This window comes from Medicago truncatula, chromosome 1, assembly GCF_003473485.1.
Source record: "Medicago truncatula cultivar Jemalong A17 chromosome 1, MtrunA17r5.0-ANR, whole genome shotgun sequence".
Lineage (NCBI taxonomy): Eukaryota > Viridiplantae > Streptophyta > Magnoliopsida > Fabales > Fabaceae > Medicago > Medicago truncatula.
Genome location: NC_053042.1, coordinates 30,065,726 through 30,084,323, shown reverse-complemented (window position 1 = coordinate 30,084,323; position 18,598 = coordinate 30,065,726). Strand labels below are relative to the sequence as shown.

Here is an 18,598-nt window from a genome sequence, read left to right as displayed (position 1 = left end):
GTTTTTCCCCTACTTCAGTATCTTAATTCATTTAAGTAGTCCACTGACTATAATTAATAAAAGTGTTTTAGTAATTGAAACTCGTTTTATCATCAAAATCAATACGATTAATCATTTGTTAAGAACTGCACATAACTAAAATAATACATTTGTAATGAAACATATGGTGTTATGGATTTAAGAATTATTATGGATTCTTGGTTGTTAGAATGGAAAGAATTAGGAGAAGAGGGATCCACTAACAATGAAAATGAATGGGAAGATCGAAGGAGTATCCCCAACCTACACCTTGGTATTGACCGCGAGTCCCCAATATTCCAGAACAAAATGGTATACGATGAGACATGACTGACTTAGTTGAAGTGAGCTCTTGTCTAATAGTAGACAAGAAGGTATGTGCTCCGATATAAGGGGCTGATTCACTTGAAGAGAATCTTTTCCATGACCAGACTCTATCATATCCTGCCCTATGAGGCTTCACTGGGCAGCTTAGGTGGAAGGCAAAGAGGAGCTCAAGCAAGAAATTTATCTAGTCAAAGGGATCTGGTGTTGCTCTTGAGTTCACTAGTGAACTACTTTTTTGCCCAAAGATAAAAGAGATTATATACAAGGTGAAATATCTTTTTGGTCTCTATAAATATTTTAACTTTTAGTTTTAGTCTCTTTAAAAAATTTCAATTTTTAGTACCGCAAATGTTTTCATCACAACTTTGTACTCTGTTTTTTTAAATCAACTCATATGTATCATTCAAAATTTTGTATTTTGATTTTGCAGTTATGTTTAGATTATCATAAGCATATCTCCCGAACAATATTATAATTTTTCAACAAAACATAAATTTAATATGAAATTTTATTTTTTTGGCGCTTAAAACATCATAATAATATGTTTTGTTAAAAATTCTATTTTTTTGAGAAAGATTCTTATAATATTCTGAACATTCTTGCAAAAATTTATTCAAAAATATGTAGGGTACAAATGACATGACTTAAAAGAAGGGACCAAAAGTATAGACGATTTTTTTTTTGGGAACCAAAAGTCCTAGAATATTTTTGACATATATATATATATATATATATATATATATATATATATATATATATATATATATATATGAGTCAGGATCCGTTGACACCAAATCTAAACCCTCTATTTTATTTAATCAAAGGCTATTAAGAGTTCTCCAAATGAGCTCCGTGTGTAGCTATTTTATCAAACACTTTGGATTTTTTTTAACAAATTTACTAAAACTCCATTAGAAAGCTTTGTTTTCTTTCCACTAGATCCAGTCGTGAATAAATTAAAGGTGTGGGAATTCGTTCTCAATGTTCAATCTTTACTCCCTTTGTTAATTACTTATATTGATAGTAAATCCTAACAAAAAATGTATGCAAAGTTTAATTTATGAAATCGAAACAAAAATGATATTAAAGGTGTGGGAATTGAGTTTATGAATAAATTAGAAATATTAGATAGTGAATCATGAACCATGGTTGGTATTTCAGTTTATTTACACAGTATCAATGTAACAAATATTAGATAGTGGATCATGAATCATGATTGTTGTTAATTTCTTCCATTGAGTTTATCAATAAATTAAAAGTGTGGGAATTGAGTTTATGAATTAATTAGAAACAATAGATAGTGAATCATGGTTGTTGTTGATTTTTGATACTAAAATCGAAAGATGGCGTAATCATAGACATGTCAATTGCACATATTCAGGGCATAAAAATGGCAGAGAAAGCAATAGAGAATTGGGACGGTAATCACATGAGAGTGGCCACATGGAATTTTTAAATGAACAAATAAAAGCCTTTAGATCAAAAGAAATCAACGGTTCATACCTGGTGTCAACAAATCCGTTGACATCTGGTGTCAACGGATCCTGACTATATATATATATGAATGTATGTATGTATATGTATGTATGTATGTATGGATGAGTTAAACATGTTTTTTGTCTTTATAAATATCTCAAATTTTGGTTTATTAGTCTCTCTAAAACTCTTAAGCAAGTTTTGGTCCCCCAAATGTTTTCTGTCATGACTTTTGATTCATACTTATTACGGGTGTGTTTGGTTTGCAAAACAGCAAGTACTGGACAGAACAGTACAACACAAGGCAGAACAGCACAGGACAAATTTTTTATGGCATTGAATAATTTTTTGTTTTATACGATTTTTGAGGGACAAAATGCTATTTTGGTATTTTAGACAACTTTTACGTGGGACAAAAAGTTGTGCTGTGATTTGGTGAGGGACAAAAATATGAGTTTTTGTCCTGTCCTTTGCCTCCAGTTTGTCCTGTACCTGAAACAGTTTTACAAATCAAACACTGGACAACTAGAGTTGTTATGTCATGTCCTTCATTTTTTAGCAAATCATACGCACCCGTAAACTCATGTGTATCATTTGAAATTTTGAATTATTTTCTGCATCCATGTTTAGTACATTAGAGAAACCTCACTTACAAAAGTTTATTTATTTTTTTAACAAGGGATGAATTAAATGTAAATTTTTAAGTTTTTAGCACTTAAAAAATTCATATTGAATTTATATTTCGTTAAGAAATTCTAATTTTTTTTTTGGAAGAAGTTGTTAAAAAAGTCATTCAAAAATATAGAGGGCACACGAGTTGATTAAAAAATAAAGACCGAAAATCGTGACGAAAAACATTTGAAGGACCAAAACTTGCTGAAATTTTTTATAGTGATTAAAATCAAAATTGAAGATATTTGTAAGGACAAACAACTTATTTAACAATAATCCTTAAACCCTAAACCCCAAATATAAGTAGGAGAGGCCTGAACCATTTATACAAAAGAATGTCGAGTGTAAGGCAAACCTAACCAATCCCTAGCTAACAAAGCATCTAAAAGGATGGGAGCACAAGCAATTAATTCCACTAGCACCGGTGACACAATTGTACCAACGATTTCTTAGGCTCCAAGGAACGTGACTAGAATGCTTGAAAGCATTGACCAGAAGCCGAGGGTCTGTTTCTATCCATAAGTTGCTCCAATAAGAGCTATAGTTTTTTCAACTACAAACATTAAAGTGCAAAGCTCAGTAGTGTAAGAAACTACATTTCTAATATGTTGAACAAAACCTCCCAAAAAGTTGGAGTTGCAATCCCTAAAGATGATGACAATAGCAGCTGAAGGAGGGGAACCAAAAGTTGATCCATCAATGTTCGTTTTGATCCACCCAACCTATGGGGGAAACCCATATAACTTCTATTTCTGTGAGACACCTCATAGGTTTGCTATGGACTTTAAAAAAATTTGGACAGTGTGAAGTCTTTCATGGAATCATATCCATGGCCATTTAGCTAGAGAACTACTTAATTTCAAAACTGTGCAGCACACACAGGTTTGAAACTTTTTATTCAATATCAATTGGATACGACCTATATGCAGCTTTGGTTCAACACTCCTTATTTAGGGTTTTCCTCCTTTCCTCTTCTTTATGATTCTCAAGTGCAACAACAATAATGTTTCTGACTTTCTATTTATAATAGGGAATTGAGCTGATCCCCCTATTATTACTACTATTATTTTCTCTTCCCCTCTTATCACAATTTTACTTCCCCGCTCCTCCCATTTATTTTATTACTTCTATTCTCACCTCCTATCACTATTATTTATTATTTTATTTTTCTCTTCATTATTCTAATTCACATAAAATATTAATAACCACTAAACTTCATTTCTCTCAACAACGACATATTAAATTTTCAAAGTAAAATGTATTGTCATCGCCATGATAATTAAGACGCTATTCACTTAATTCTATAAAATACAATAAATAAATGACTATTACTTTTCCCACCCTATGACCTTTTCGCACACCCTATGCAAATTACGAAAATGCCTTTCGAATTATAAAATCCGGACAACTACAAAGTATAAAAGGAACTTCACCCCCATTTTTACAGTTTCACTTTCACCATTCACTCTCTCTCTCTCTCTCTCTCTCTCTCTCTCTCTCTCTCTCTACATTATCCCAAAATCCGAACACCACAAATCTTGTCCAAATTTGGAGTTTTGTTGCTCAAAAGCACTGCATTTCAACCCTTGTCAAACATCATGTAAGGTATGTTCGATTTCTGGACTAGATTGTTAATTTTCGGAGTTCAAAATCCGGACAAACCCATAACGTTTTTTTTGCTTCTGTTTTGTGATGTTTGATTACCCTAATTTGAATGTTACAGAAGGTTCAACATCTAATACTCGGCACGTAAGGGAGGCAGGGCATGCTTCCCGTAAGAGAGCGCGTAGGCAACAATTGGAGGATGAAGGTGGTGTTCCTCCGAGGCGTCGGGGTGCTAGAGGACGCCGTGCTGATGTCGAGCATCAGCCGGAGCAGCAAGAGTATATGGACTTGCAGCAAGAGCATCCTGTTGTGGGCTTGCGGCACATGGAGGAGCAGGAGCTTGAGGAGGAGTTGCATGCTATGGACGAGAAAATGGAAGATGCTGAGCCACGGCAGAGGCGAAAGAAGAAGGAGAAGGTGGTGGACCCTGAGCCACAAGATGACTATCCTGGTGGCCCACACGAGACTGGCCTGCTTTGGAAGTACCATGTGCACGTGGCCAGGAAGGCGGGTGATGGCAAGGTATTTATTAATGATAAACTCACTTAATTAATATTAATCTGTGTGAAAATGATGTTGATATTTATGAAACTGTGTGTTTATGTAATGTTAAATTTGTTTGTGGCCTACACTACATAAACTATCTCGATGCGCTGGATTTTACGAGGGTTGTCATGACCCCATATGGAGAGCACCGTCAGGCACATCAGTTTGAGCGGGTCTGCCTTTACTCTGGATGGCTGAGATTCGGAGAGCGCATGGTGAAATATCTGCCGAAGAGGGTGTTTCGTCAATTTGGGTGGGTTCAGACCATACCAAGACATCCGGTTGAGAGTGCAGTTGTTGATGTTAATTTGGCAGAGATCACAAACCGCTTTCGCCGTGCACTTGATTATGCGTTGACACCTCAGCAGTTGGGAGAGCCTGCAGTTCATGGTGTGGAGGCAGAAGATGGATATATCGAATGGTTTTATCGACATTCCCATCCACGCATGATTCTTCATGACATGCCGTTACCGGTGTCGAGGCCACCGGAGCGTGAGATCCTTGATGCGCGAGCTGCTCAGGAGGATGGAGACATTGCGTACCTACAACTTAGCGGAAGGATGAGCCGCATCAGAGACCACATCTATGCGTGATGAGAATTGGTTTCGTGCCGAAAGGGGCTAAGGAATGGCAGCATTTGGATGATGCTTTGAAAGAGGTGCATGATGGGAAAGTTTATCGTCGCCGGGGAGCTACTGAGGGTGGAAGGGGTGGTGGCAGAGGTGCTGGGGGTGTAGTTATTAGGGATTGATTGTATTTTATTTACTTTTAATGTTTGAACATCTTGGATAATTTTTGGTGATGAAACATTTGAATAATTTTTAATGTTATGTAATCTTGAATAATTTTTAATTACGTTTGATTAATGTCATGTTTGCAAAATTATATTTTGTTGATGATTATAACTTCGATTTACTGTTAGAACATGTCAGCGGCATGATATGTCTGTTTGGAAGCAAGCAAAATGCGCCAAAACAGAGGCTCAGCAAAAACAGATGGCTCCTGCCTCTGTACTGATGCATTCCAGATTATAAATTCCGGACAGATTTATGATATTCCAGATTATATAATCTGGAACCATCATTCACCACTCCCTTTTGTTGACTTTCAACGGGGTGATTTACATCTTTCAGATTTTATAATCCGGATCCATCTATTCATAACTTACATCTTCATCCATCAGCATGATGAAGTGCCAAAAACCACAAAACATTATGGATTATATATTCCAGAATGGTTCCGGATTATATAATCCGAACTAGGGGTATTTTGAGAAAAAAATAGGGCGTGCGAGGAAAGACATAAAGTGAGAAAAGTAATAGTCTAAATAAATTTGGAGTGTTACAACTGGACCGAGCAAATCCTCCAAGGCCCATTTTCAATAGGCCCACTCAAACAGGCCCAAATTCGCATTTGGATCAACTACTCCTTCCATACCCCCTCTCTGCGAGGGAGTTGTCCAAAGCACCATGGGAAACCCATTCAAACCGATCCCGCACCTCTCACTATATAAGGGGACTTTATACACCTTAAAACCCCCCTCTTATGCTCTTACTAACTTGAGCGTATGCAATTCCGCAGCTTACAAATGCCTAAAACAATCGCACCGGATGTCATTCATCTAATATGTACAAGTGGAATCCATTTATGTATTTGTGGATGCTTTGATATCTCAAAGCTAACCAACAAATAAACGTGGGGAAACTCAAGCATAGAATATACTTTGACCAATCGTTCAAAATTCATCAATGAAATAAAAACCCACCCATCGAAACAAGATATTTAGGTTTGAGTGCTTGTGAGTGTGCCAAGTCAGTTGAGCAATACCAGTAGCCAATAGATCAACTACTTTGCCTTCCCTCTTTCCAATACCGTTACTGACTAACCGTCCAAACAAATTGGCATCAAAACCATTTCCCCAAACAATAACCTTAAAAATACACACTCATAACTCTCACACACTATTCACTTCACCTCCCAACAACAAAACAAACTGTTCCTTTTCCAAGGTAATGGCCATGGCTGGAACAGGAACTCTGAGTTTTTCTCAATTCTCAGTTCATAGGCCCGTTTCATTTCCCAGAACAAAACTAATACCCAGAAACAGAATTTGCATTAGAGCCATGTCAGAAACAGAAACATCTTCTTCCACTTCAACTTCATCATCACCATCAGTGTCAATTACTCCTCCTCCAAATTTCAAACCCCCTGAACCTAAACGATTTGCAATAAGATCTGATAAGACTTTTGAGATTCTTGGAGCTTCCCTTCCCTTGCTCTTTCGCTTTGCTACTGGAGTTTTCGTTTCTGGGTAAGTGCAACCTCTCTTTAAGTATTATTAGTTTGTGCATAGAAATTAGAATAGAATAGGCTAGTTTCAGAAGCACTTAAAAAGATATTTATGGTTTATGATAGAACATTATGGCTTAATTTGATCCATGTAGCCGAGCTCACTTAGTGGGATAAGACTACATTGTTGTTGTTGTAGAAAGTGGAAAATCATAATTAAGAAATCTGTTTTGAATTGGAGTTTTCCTTACTGTTGATTGACGAAAGATTCTGCGCAATTATTGATTCATATGAAAAGGACTCAATCTAAATTTTATTACATATAAAAGAAGTGTCCAACAACCAATGTAACATGATTTATATGCAGAGTTTTTTAATTTATTGAGGTTGTTCTCCTGGCCAAAATTTAAATTCTGCTTTTTGTTGTGATTTTGCAGGTATTCATTCTCAGTTGTTTCTAAGGATGAAATTCCACTAAATGAATATGCTTTTCGAATTTCCGGTAGTGCCTCCATTCTTTTATTTTAATGCTCATTACTCATTGTTGCATACCAGGTTTTATATTTAACAACTAATTAGTTGTTAGAAATATTAGTACTTCGCGAGGGTATTCGAACCCACAATCTCTATCTCTCCGGTTCCTATGTTCTTCCCCTAAACCACCTTATCACTTCTTATGCATTGCATACTAGGTTAGTTGTCACAAGAGTGATTTAGACAGTGGAAGCTAAGAAGATTATTTACCAAATTAACAATGATTACATATTATCTAATCTTTTTTTTTTCCTTCCTTTGGGTAGATTTTCAATTAACTTTTCTACAAAATTTTCTGTTTTCCATGCATGAAAAGGTTCCAAAGAAAGACTTTTTGGCTGTCTTATTGAAATTAAAACATTTATCTGATGCTAAAAGTCACACATGTCTGTGAGATTAAAGTCCTTGTAAAGTTCCAAACTGAAAATTACTAGGATTCACCATTTTAATCACTTTGTGCTTTGAAAATGCTTAATGATTAATATTTGGCTGCTTAGTGTATCTGCACATTAAAGAAATAATATGTATAATTGTATTTCTGCAGTTTTAGTATGGCAGATTTATATGTTCTGTTATATACAATTTGGACTTTTTAAAAATACATATCTCATTTGCAATATATTTATGCTCAACATGTCTATTTTCTCCCTTTCCTCTCTATTTTTATATTAATTCTTGTTCTTTTTTCCTTGTTAACATTAGTAATGTGGTTTCAGGCATTACAGTAAAAGAAACATCAAAGGTAGGCGCTCGACCAGCGAAGCCCATTGAGATATATGAATTTGAAAGGTATTTCATACTTCCCTCTCAATATTTTTCTTTTGTAATTTTACATTAACAATATGGCTTTTTATATGCCACAACCATTATGAAGTTTAAGGAATATACTTATTTGATATTTTGTTTTCTTATTTAATAATGTTCTTCGTGGATCGGGTGCAGCTGTCCATTTTGTAGAAAGGTATGGTCTATTGTTTTGTAGGATTGATGTTAACTCTTTTTGAAGAAATTTCTCAGCAGATCATTTTTGTATTGTATTTAACTAGATGACATTCTTTTTGTTGTGGCTTAATATTTTGACTGTACAGGTTAGAGAAATAGTTGCTGTTTTGGACCTTGATATTCTTTTCTATCCTTGCCCGAGAAACGGCCCAAATTTTCGTTCGAAGGTTGCTCAGATGGGTGGTAAAACACAGTTCCCTTACATGGTAAGATTGTCTCCTCAAAACAAAATTGGTAGTTTCTTGTATTGATTTTTTGGGCATCCTGAAATAGATGGGATAACCAGTCACTAAGCTAAACTTCTTCAATGAAATTAATGCAAAATCTATCCAGTAGTTGTTCATGAATCCATCTTGCATCTTTGCTTATCACACCTTGTGATGGTTATTAAATATTTGGTGTCTCTGATTAAGTAAATAACAATTTTCTTGTTTTAGGTTGACCCAAATACTGGCGTTGCGATGTATGAGTCAGACGAAATAATTAAGTATTTGGTTGGAACATATGGTTAGTTTCTTCAGATATATCTTTTTTATTGGATTATTTTGTTTTGTAGTCTTTCTCATCACAATAACATGTGTCAGATTTTAGTCTAACTCAACCCTACAAAATCGGTTCATAAGATCAGGATTGCTCAAGTTTTATAAGCTCTATTTAGGTCTTATCTTCTAGGCGATGTCATACACGAGCTTTTGTCCAATAAATTACGTGTCTGAGAGAAGAGATTAGCTTCCATACTTTTCAGAAATGTGTATTTTACTACATACGAAGAGGAATCATTTTGTAACATAAGCAGCATGTAGCATATATATGTTTAAGCACCATAACATTGTGAGAAAAATACTTCATTTTGTACAGCATTAGTAATCCTTATAGGTTCTGGAAATTACTAGTATTGCAGTCTTCACCAAAAATAATCCTATTGCGAGTGTTTTGATATTCATTATCTGTTCTGTAGGTGATGGAAACATTCCTCTTACTTTATCACTTGGATTTTTAACGGTTAGAACCTGACACCACTATCATTAGTTTTTATCACCAGAAAGGTGAACTGTGTATCATTGATCTTAACTGTCAAACTATATTTTTTCGCAGTCATTGACTTGCGGTCTTGCTATGCTTGGTCGTATTACAAAGGTAATATCTGATTTATTTCCCTTTGCTGTGTAATGGAAGGGATTACTTATACATTAATTTCAATATTAAGTACTCAATGAGATTTAACTTACAAAGAATACTAATAAGTATTCATTGTTTTTGAAATTTCAGGGAACATCATATACTCCATCAAAGTTACCACCAAAGCCACTTAAATTATGGGCATATGAGGTTGGTCCACAACATGCAAACCATGCATCCTAATCCTTACTGAACAAATTCAACCATTACTAGATTATAAGTTGTAGATTGGCATTCATGACAATGAATCATTTATCTAGTGCTACAAATTCTTTATGTTACATACTTGAAAACATGGTTAACTGATAAGTAATCAGAGAATTGAGAGAGAACTAAAATTTATATTTGATTGAATGTGTAAAGTGATTGCAAAGTGGTTATATCAAGCCTTTTTATATGCAAACAAACTAGTATCAAAATATTACTAGTAACTAACTAACTAACTGTATCACTGATATGATTTATTCAGGGATCTCCTTTCTGCAAAATTGTACGCGAAGTACTTGTGGAATTGGAGCTGCCACATTTGCTTGTCAAGTAAGTTTCTTAATTTTTTACTAGCCATATGATTTTTCCCTGCATTGATATGAATTTCTTAGTTTAATCTTATCGGTGATATAACGCATATCTCATCAACTTTTGTTTTTTCATGTTACTTTAATATTTTCATTGTAGTTGTGCTAGGGGTAGCCCAAAACGAAATATTCTATATCAGAAAACTGGAAATTTCCAGGTATTTTATCGATTCCAATTTCTGCAAACATACACATTCTTTACAAGCTTCATGACATGGTATTTGTTAATAGATGATGTTAATTCTGATGGTTAATTATGGTTCACAGGTACCTTTCTTGGAAGATCCAAACACTGGAGTAGAAATGTTTGAGAGTGCAGAAATTATAGAGTACATTAGAGCAACTTACACTCTTTAGTGATGCATTTACATGTTAATATCACTTTCATCAAACAAAAATAAACTTGCAATCTTCAGTAAGTGATTTTTGTGAGGCTTATGAGGGTCTTTAACTCAGTCTCATGTTATGTCTGGCTCTCTCTTGAGACCTACATTTCCTCTTGTAAAATTTAGATTGATTCTTAACAGAGGTAAATCAACTTGTTACTACAGAAGAAAAATATCAATTAGAGGATTCAAGTGCCTCAATAATAAAGTTATACAATGGTCTTAAAAGTTAAAACTGTGGGTTACAAGTGTATATATTTCAGTCTTCATTGTTTGTTGTCCTACAAGGCCATCAACTATAACTTGTGTACAATTTATTTATGAGTAAAATTATCATGTTAATCTTGCATAAATTAATTGATTAGTTTCTATATATTTGAATTTAATATTTATGTACTTTGTTGTCTTTCCTTTTACCTTATTATTTTAAGTCACAACGATTGATCTAGTCGTGAGCAACTTGAATAGTATGTATGAGGTTTTAGGTTCAAACCCCAATATGTACAGAAAGAAAAATCTTATTTTAAGAGTATTGTTCGGATTGTTAGTATGATCAATAAGAATTGATCTATGTAGGCGTGATATCAGAGTATTCTACTCGTATACTTTTTCAATCACTTAGATCAGAATCTGTTACAAATGTTGCATGCAGCGATAGTAGAAACCGTTAGATTTAGAGAGAAAACATCTCTCATGATCTTTCCGTTTCTACTATCACTGCACAATATAGCAGTTTTGGCAATTTTAATTTGTCACATAGCTTATGTCAAACAGTGAAAATTCTTTGCTTCAACCGTTAAATTAATTTTTCACAGTATAGTAAACGTGAATTAGGGGTACTTCCCTTTTCAGTTGCAATAATTTTTAAGGACTTAATTTACAAGGCAGAAAGATGTTAGGGAGGTAGAGACGATGAGATTCCAATTTCTGACACTAAGCATGTTTTAGGATGACAATTCTACCTGGGGGAGGTTCATTTATACCTTGGGCCCCAAAGAATTTATAATTAGCTTATAAATAATAAACAAACATAATAGGACAAATTGTAAACTGACACATGTTCTCAATAATAAATAAGTGTGACTTCTCAAATATATTCTTACATTATACCCAACAAGGAATATGTCCTTACCCCCTCCTTAAGTAAGCAAAAGATAAATAGACTACATCTTTACTTGTATTTTATTTTAGAGGTAAGACATATTATAGCTTGTTTGGTTATACATTTTAATTGGTAATACTGCGTCTCAATGTCAATTTTGATGTAATTTTAAGAAGTTTTATATCCTAGTTTTCATTGAAATGTACGTCTGTGTTCACTTTAACGTGTGAACAAACATACATTTAATTAGATTGAGATATTCCTTTTCCTTTGCCATGTTGACTATTATTAAAAAGAAACAAACAAGATTTCATGAGAATACAATTCAAACGATAAAAGACTGCATTTATACTTAATATGTTGAACGTGGATTCGAATCCGCAATTTTCCATTTCTTTATACAAAGTGTGTGTGAGTTTTATCGCTAGTCTCTTTTGAAACAAATAAAAAACCCATCAAGTAAAGCATTAGATTCTAAGTTTTGATTTCATGGAAAACTATGAATGAATGACATATGTGAACTAAATTGGTTCAAAAGGTAGGATAGATTTTAGTAGCTTGATGGGAGCACACCATGTGTGGCAGTGGCATGTCTATGAGACTTTTCTTTGGGAATATGGAACTGTGGGGCTCTTAAGATGAGTAGTGGAATCTTAGTTTTGACCCTAACTTTTTGTGACATCAAATTTAAGAGATGTATACCCTAAACCATAATTGACTTGAGCTAACTTACCACTTACTAAGTCAACAAATACTAACAGCAACAGTTAGACACTAACTGTAAAACTATGAGAAGTCTTGAAAGATCACATTTATCACTTTAATTATTTTATCAATCATCAGTGATAAATATCAATTATTACTATCGGTCATCAACTATAAACAATAAACTATCAATTGTCTTATAAAATATCCGTTATTTTTATCAAATACAATATTAACAAATTAGCCTTTTCTATACATATATATATATATATATATATATATAACAAAATTGGTTTATGGTCGTTACTTTCAAAGAACTACTCCCATTTATAAATGGAAAATGAGAGACCAAATCATATGATACATATAATTTCAAGTAACAAAATAATTAAAAAGGATATAGATCTGTCTCTTAGCCTGTTATAGTGCTTTGTACGCGTGCCAAATTTCAATCTGTGTCACCAATAGTGCTTACTTTTACATCCATTTTAATCACCACTCATATTGAGGAAAAACACCGACATGTAGCGTATGTTTGGTTCGTAAAAAATAATGCACAAGGAACAAAATTTTATGGATCAAAACCACTCAAATCAAAAAATCTTCCATGTTTATTTCAGCAGAAGAAATAAGATAAAGTTATGTGGGCCAGACACTAACCTGGGGCAGAAAGGATGAGAAAACGCATGATATTCTTATATTTAACATTTTCAATGTTTTATGATATTTTAATTCTGTTATACGTAGTTATTTTTTGGAAATGTCTTCTTAATACAGATTTCAACATCGAAACATGTTGTTTTTTACTCATGTCAACGGGTTCATGAGTTATCGTCGATGTTATTGATTCAATTTGTAACGAAGATTGCAACAAGAAAGCATATCAAATAACGCTGCACAAAAATGACAAATAAAATAAAGTTGCACTCAGAGAGAATCAACGGAGTTTGAACCTGAAATGTGAAATCTCTTGATCTAATATTTGTTTTATATACTACCAGCGGAGTAACTTGATCTAATCTTTGATTATACTAAATGCATTAGAAGACAGAAAACCAAAACCAAGCACATCTATGTGCAAAAGAAGTTTTTTTTTTGCGTACATGGTGTAGAGATTCTACAAGAGTGTGATGACAACATTAAAATTGTAAACTTAGTCCAAAAAAGAAATTGTAATTGACATTGTATCTATTATTTGCTGGCATCTGTGTATTGTAAGCTATTACTTTGTGATTTCTTGTGCAATATTGTTCACAAAGTACTTTGTAATTTCTTTATCAAAATCTGTCAGATGACATGAAACATTCTTTTCAACTTTTGCCATTTCATTTCATATAATCATACTATGGTTTTAACCCTCCAATTCCTCAAAAGAAAGAGTCTTAATTAATATGATATTTCGATTGAAAATAAATAAAGTCTAGTTATTATTGTCTAAGTAAATGAAAATGGTACGTTAACTAAATTTCATTTATTAATAATTTTAGTTTAATCATTTGGTTATGTCCTTTGACTCTTATCACCATGCAACATAATCTCATTTTTATTATTTTAAAATATAATTAAGTCCTTTATATATATAATTTGGACGTGAGATAGAGTCACGGCGGGGAAAATTGATAAACATTTTTTTTTTCTTAAAAAAGATAAAATTGATGAAATTTTTTAATAGTAAATCAAACTGAAACAAGTTCTACTTTTCCAATTAATTAGTTAATGAGATTAATTTCACATGATACAATCAAATGAATGACATCATGATGACCAACATTATATTATCCGAGTGGGAAAAACATATCCATCAAAATTGGTCGGATTCTTTCAACAAAGTCGCGTTGAACCTTGTTGATGGAAAAAAAAATATGATTGGAAAAACATATCCATCAATATTGATCGGTAGTCAAGTTTCCGACAGAAATTAGTCATCGATAAAATTAGAAAATACTTGCAATTCACACTAATAACATGATTATAAAATAAAAAATCACATTATGATGCCACTTTGCTAGGTTGATTATTAAAACAATTCTACAAATAATAGAAATAAAATTTAAAATCCAAAACTCTTCAATCATAAGTCCCAATAGAATCTGCTAAATGCTCCTTGCCAGCATACTTTTCCCATATAGAAAAGGACAGCATTGTCTCTCCACTGATCTTGTAAGTAACCTCAACAAATTCATCCACCATCCAAAGTTGAGCATATCCTCAAAATGTCCAAATTGACCATAATATTGATAATATATATTGAAGAAGAACACAATACCACACAACCATCACTATATATGTTCTACAAAGCTGAGGAAATAAGACATAGGTTCTTAGATCAAAGCAATCATAGGTAGATAATAGCTATTCAAAATGGCCTTGCAGATTTACTTCTCAATCCTTTTTATTGCAACTTTGGCTCTATGCACTTCAGCAAATTATAGTAAGATTTCATTTTGCATTTATCATAATTAAATTATATGTTATGATATGATGATTACTTGTTATGACTAGGTTTTTGTTTGTTTTTTTATGCTAGATTCGGTTAATTTTAGTTATATTGGACCAAATGGTCCTGAGAAGTGGGGAACTCTGAGTCCATCTTTCGCGGCATGTTCAAATGGGAAAGCACAAAGTCCAGTGGATCTTGTAATGACAGATATTGTCATGAACCAGGAATTGAAATCCTTAGACAGAAACTACCTTCCCACAAATGCTACACTTGTTAACAACCAATTCAACATTGGGGTATGTATGTTCATCAACTATACAAATCTCTTAAAAAGTGGAAAAATTGTGGTTACCCCATCATAACTATATACTACTGACACTTCAAATCGAATATGTGTTTGATGTTAGACACGAGTCGATGCCAATCATTTCTACTTTTCAAATTATTATTATTAGTCGGTGTCTAGGTATCAGTGTTGGGTCCAACGTCTGTTACAAACAAATTACACAATTATAAGGTAAGGTTGTTAAGGAAAATTGTGATATCAACTGATATGGTTGAGTTTGTTAAAATATAGGTACATTTTGAAGGTAAAGTGGGAGATATTAACATAAATGGAATGAATTATTCATTGAGACAACTTCACTGGCATGCACCTGCAGAGCACAGGGCTCATGGTCGTTTGTAAGTCCCCTTTCTTCTATATTTGTTCCCTCTCTCTTCTTCTCTCCCAATACATTCTTTCTCCGTTATCCACGTTTGAACTCGAGACCTCTAATTCCTTTAATCTTTAACTCAAATTAATTGATCTATCCAAACCCCCTGATTACTTCGGTTTGGTTAAAAATTTGCTTATTATGGAATAGAACGTTTGGCCCGTGGCATATCAGAAAGAAGGGGCAATCATTTTTATATTTAATTCTGCAGTATTTTTATTTAAAAAATGTCAGATTCTATAGTTGCATACATAATCATGCTTAATTCTTTTTTGAAGAAGCAAAATGATACTTATAATTTTTTATTACTTTACTATTAAAAAAGGTCAAGAAATTGTTTTATATTTATATTAGAAATCTAGGGATATTGAATTTTTAAAAAAATTACTAGGTAATTCAACAGAATATTTAAAGGATAGGAGGTAATTATTTTCAATATAACTTAATAGATCCTTTCAAACCATTTTTAAGTCATTAAGCTTGATAATGACAACTTGAGGTAGATAATGTGACACATGTAGAACATAAAGAAACACTATTTTTCTTTAGTTCCAGATTTTTGTAAAGGAATAAATTCTTTTTTTATCTTTTATTACCATATCGTACATTCTATATTTAATTTAATATATTAGTACAAGAAATAGGATTCCATGCATTCTGATTTATCCTGGCCTACACCTCTAATAAAAATCTATTTAACCCTTACAAATTACAATGTCAGTTACTAATCTTTGTACAAAATATTCCAAATACAGACATGAGGCAGAGCTCCACCTAGTTCACCTCACAGAAGATAACAATAACATAGCAGTTATTGCAGCCCTCTACAATTTGGGTGATCCTGATCCTCTAATCTCCAAGGTAGAGTTATTTAAGTCACATTCACAATTATGTTCATATTCGGTATCACGGTAGATTTGTCGAAATCATGATCGTGATTCTGTCAAATTTACCACAAATTCAAACAAGTATTACATGACTCAAGACTCTAAAGTAGTAGAATTTATTATTTGGAATATTAATAGTACAAACATTTGGTTCTTGAATGCAGATTGAAGACAAGTTCTATGAGCTAGCCAATGAGAACCGTGTGGGAAATAAAGATGCCAAAATTGCCCTTGGCACCTTTGATGTAGAGGAAATAAATAAAAGGATCCATAGATATTATAGATATATTGGCTCTCTCACTACCCCTCCATGCAAAGAAGGTGTCATTTGGAACATCATTGGCAAGGTATTAAGTTTTAATTAATTGGTTATGCGATGATATAAATTGATTATGACCGAATTGATTTTATAGATTTTACTAAAAGTGAAGTAAATGTAAAGTAATTTATGTTTGAACAGACTAATCATTTGTATTATTTTTTGCTTTTGGAAAAATTAATTTCTTACTTAATGAGCATGCAGGTGAGGACACTCTCAAAGGAACAACTAAAACTTCTAAAGGCACCATTGGGTCCGGAGTTTCAGCACAACGCAAGGCCACTTCAGCCATTGAATGGTCGCAAATTTGAAATGTACAACTACCACAAATAGAGACCGGGGATTCAAACACCATGAATTAAATGTAGTTTTTAACAAATTTTATGATGATGCTAGGTACTGGTTTTTTTGCACCTGATGTTAGTATCCTCCTCTAAACTGGAAAAATAATGAGGCATCAGAAAAACTGAGAGTTCTCTATTCTAAGGATGTTCTACTAGGACACTTTTCTAGGATTTTGGACAACCACTTTGTTTTTTTTTTTTTTTTTTTCGTGATAATCAAATCACTCAATTTATGGTCTTTACCAAAATGAATTTATGTAAATCTTCATTCCTCATATGATATATAATAAAATAGTATACTATTCTCTAGCCAAAAAAATAGTATACTATTAAATGTAGCATTTGGAAAATTTATTAGCTCTTTCTTTTTTCTCTTTTGTTTTGTTTGCATTTCTTAGCAATGTAACAGAAAAAAATGTAGCATTTGGAAAAATTTATTTGTATCGTATTATTTGTCATTTTAAAATATTAATTTCACTTTTTTACTAATATCCTCTTATTTGTTGTTATCAACTTAGGTGATGAACTTTTGGCAAATCAAACGTGTCATCAAATAATAATATGATAAATTCTATGGTACACTCAATAATTTAAGTGTATTGATACACCAAATCCTTAAATTAATAGTTAAATGAGTTATTTTTTGAAGGAAAAAATTATTTTCTATCAACTATGATTATAATAACTAAATCTTATTCATCAAAATCGTCAACGCAATAAAATTTAATTTTTCTAAATTCTTTATTACTCATTATAGAGAATTTTGATTATTTTTTACAATAAATGTAAAAAAAATTAGTATGATTTTTATAAAAAATGAAATGATGTTTTTTCTTATAAAATGATATTTTCTAAAATATATATGTCAAGAAACACCTATTTTCTTCATAAAAAATTATAGTTAATTTATAAAAATCGTAAATGAGAATATCGGTACACCGTAATTTAGAGGTGTACCGTAGAAGTTCCGATTAGGGGAGCATGAGGCAACAACTCTAGTGTGAATTTTCTTAGCAAGGGTCTCTATTTATTGTGCATCATTACTCATGCGCAGGGGAGCATGAGGCAACAACTCTAGTGTGAATTTTGCAGTTTTCGTTCTTTTCTGAGCGTTCTTCAGTCTTGAAATTCCTTGAAACTTGAGATGAATTTTCCTCAACTTGTATTGTCTTCAAAAACCTTCTAAAAATCATTGATCTTCATTCTTCATATCCTTGATCATTCACGTGATGTCTTGTTTTGTCGATTTGCACGATATCTCACTAAAAAGACTCAAAACACCCATGGAGTTGCATGATTTAGGATAAAAGTGAATTACAACAACTCGAATGAAAACAATACAAAATGGTCCTCAAACCATTGATAAATTCTCTAAATGACCTCTTATTTGCGTTCAAATGCAAAGAAAATAACTAAAAACATCGCCTAAAATATCATATGATGCTCCATCATCACACATGCCCTATGTGTATGGAC

The 18,598-nt window shown here is 32.8% G+C and overlaps 2 protein-coding genes across 2 annotated transcripts; both read left to right on the top strand.

Annotated features, from left to right (window-relative positions):
* Positions 1-6,433: 6,433 nt before the first annotated feature.
* LOC25483820 (uncharacterized) lies at positions 6,434-10,905 on the top strand. Its single transcript, XM_013612533.3, has 12 exons — positions 6,434-6,955; positions 7,371-7,435; positions 8,184-8,256; positions 8,410-8,428; positions 8,556-8,675; positions 8,907-8,976; positions 9,428-9,471; positions 9,565-9,606; positions 9,739-9,798; positions 10,118-10,185; positions 10,324-10,381; positions 10,491-10,905. The coding sequence occupies exons 1-12, from the start codon at positions 6,657-6,659 to the stop codon at positions 10,578-10,580; spliced, it is 1,008 nt and encodes a 335-aa protein (XP_013467987.2). The 5' UTR covers positions 6,434-6,656; the 3' UTR covers positions 10,581-10,905.
* A 3,602-nt stretch (positions 10,906-14,507) lies between these two features.
* Positions 14,508-17,472, top strand: LOC25483819 (alpha carbonic anhydrase 1, chloroplastic). Its single transcript, XM_013612531.3, has 6 exons — positions 14,508-14,847; positions 14,944-15,152; positions 15,434-15,540; positions 16,328-16,433; positions 16,624-16,806; positions 16,983-17,472. The coding sequence occupies exons 1-6, from the start codon at positions 14,778-14,780 to the stop codon at positions 17,109-17,111; spliced, it is 804 nt and encodes a 267-aa protein (XP_013467985.1). The 5' UTR covers positions 14,508-14,777; the 3' UTR covers positions 17,112-17,472.
* Positions 17,473-18,598: the final 1,126 nt, after the last annotated feature.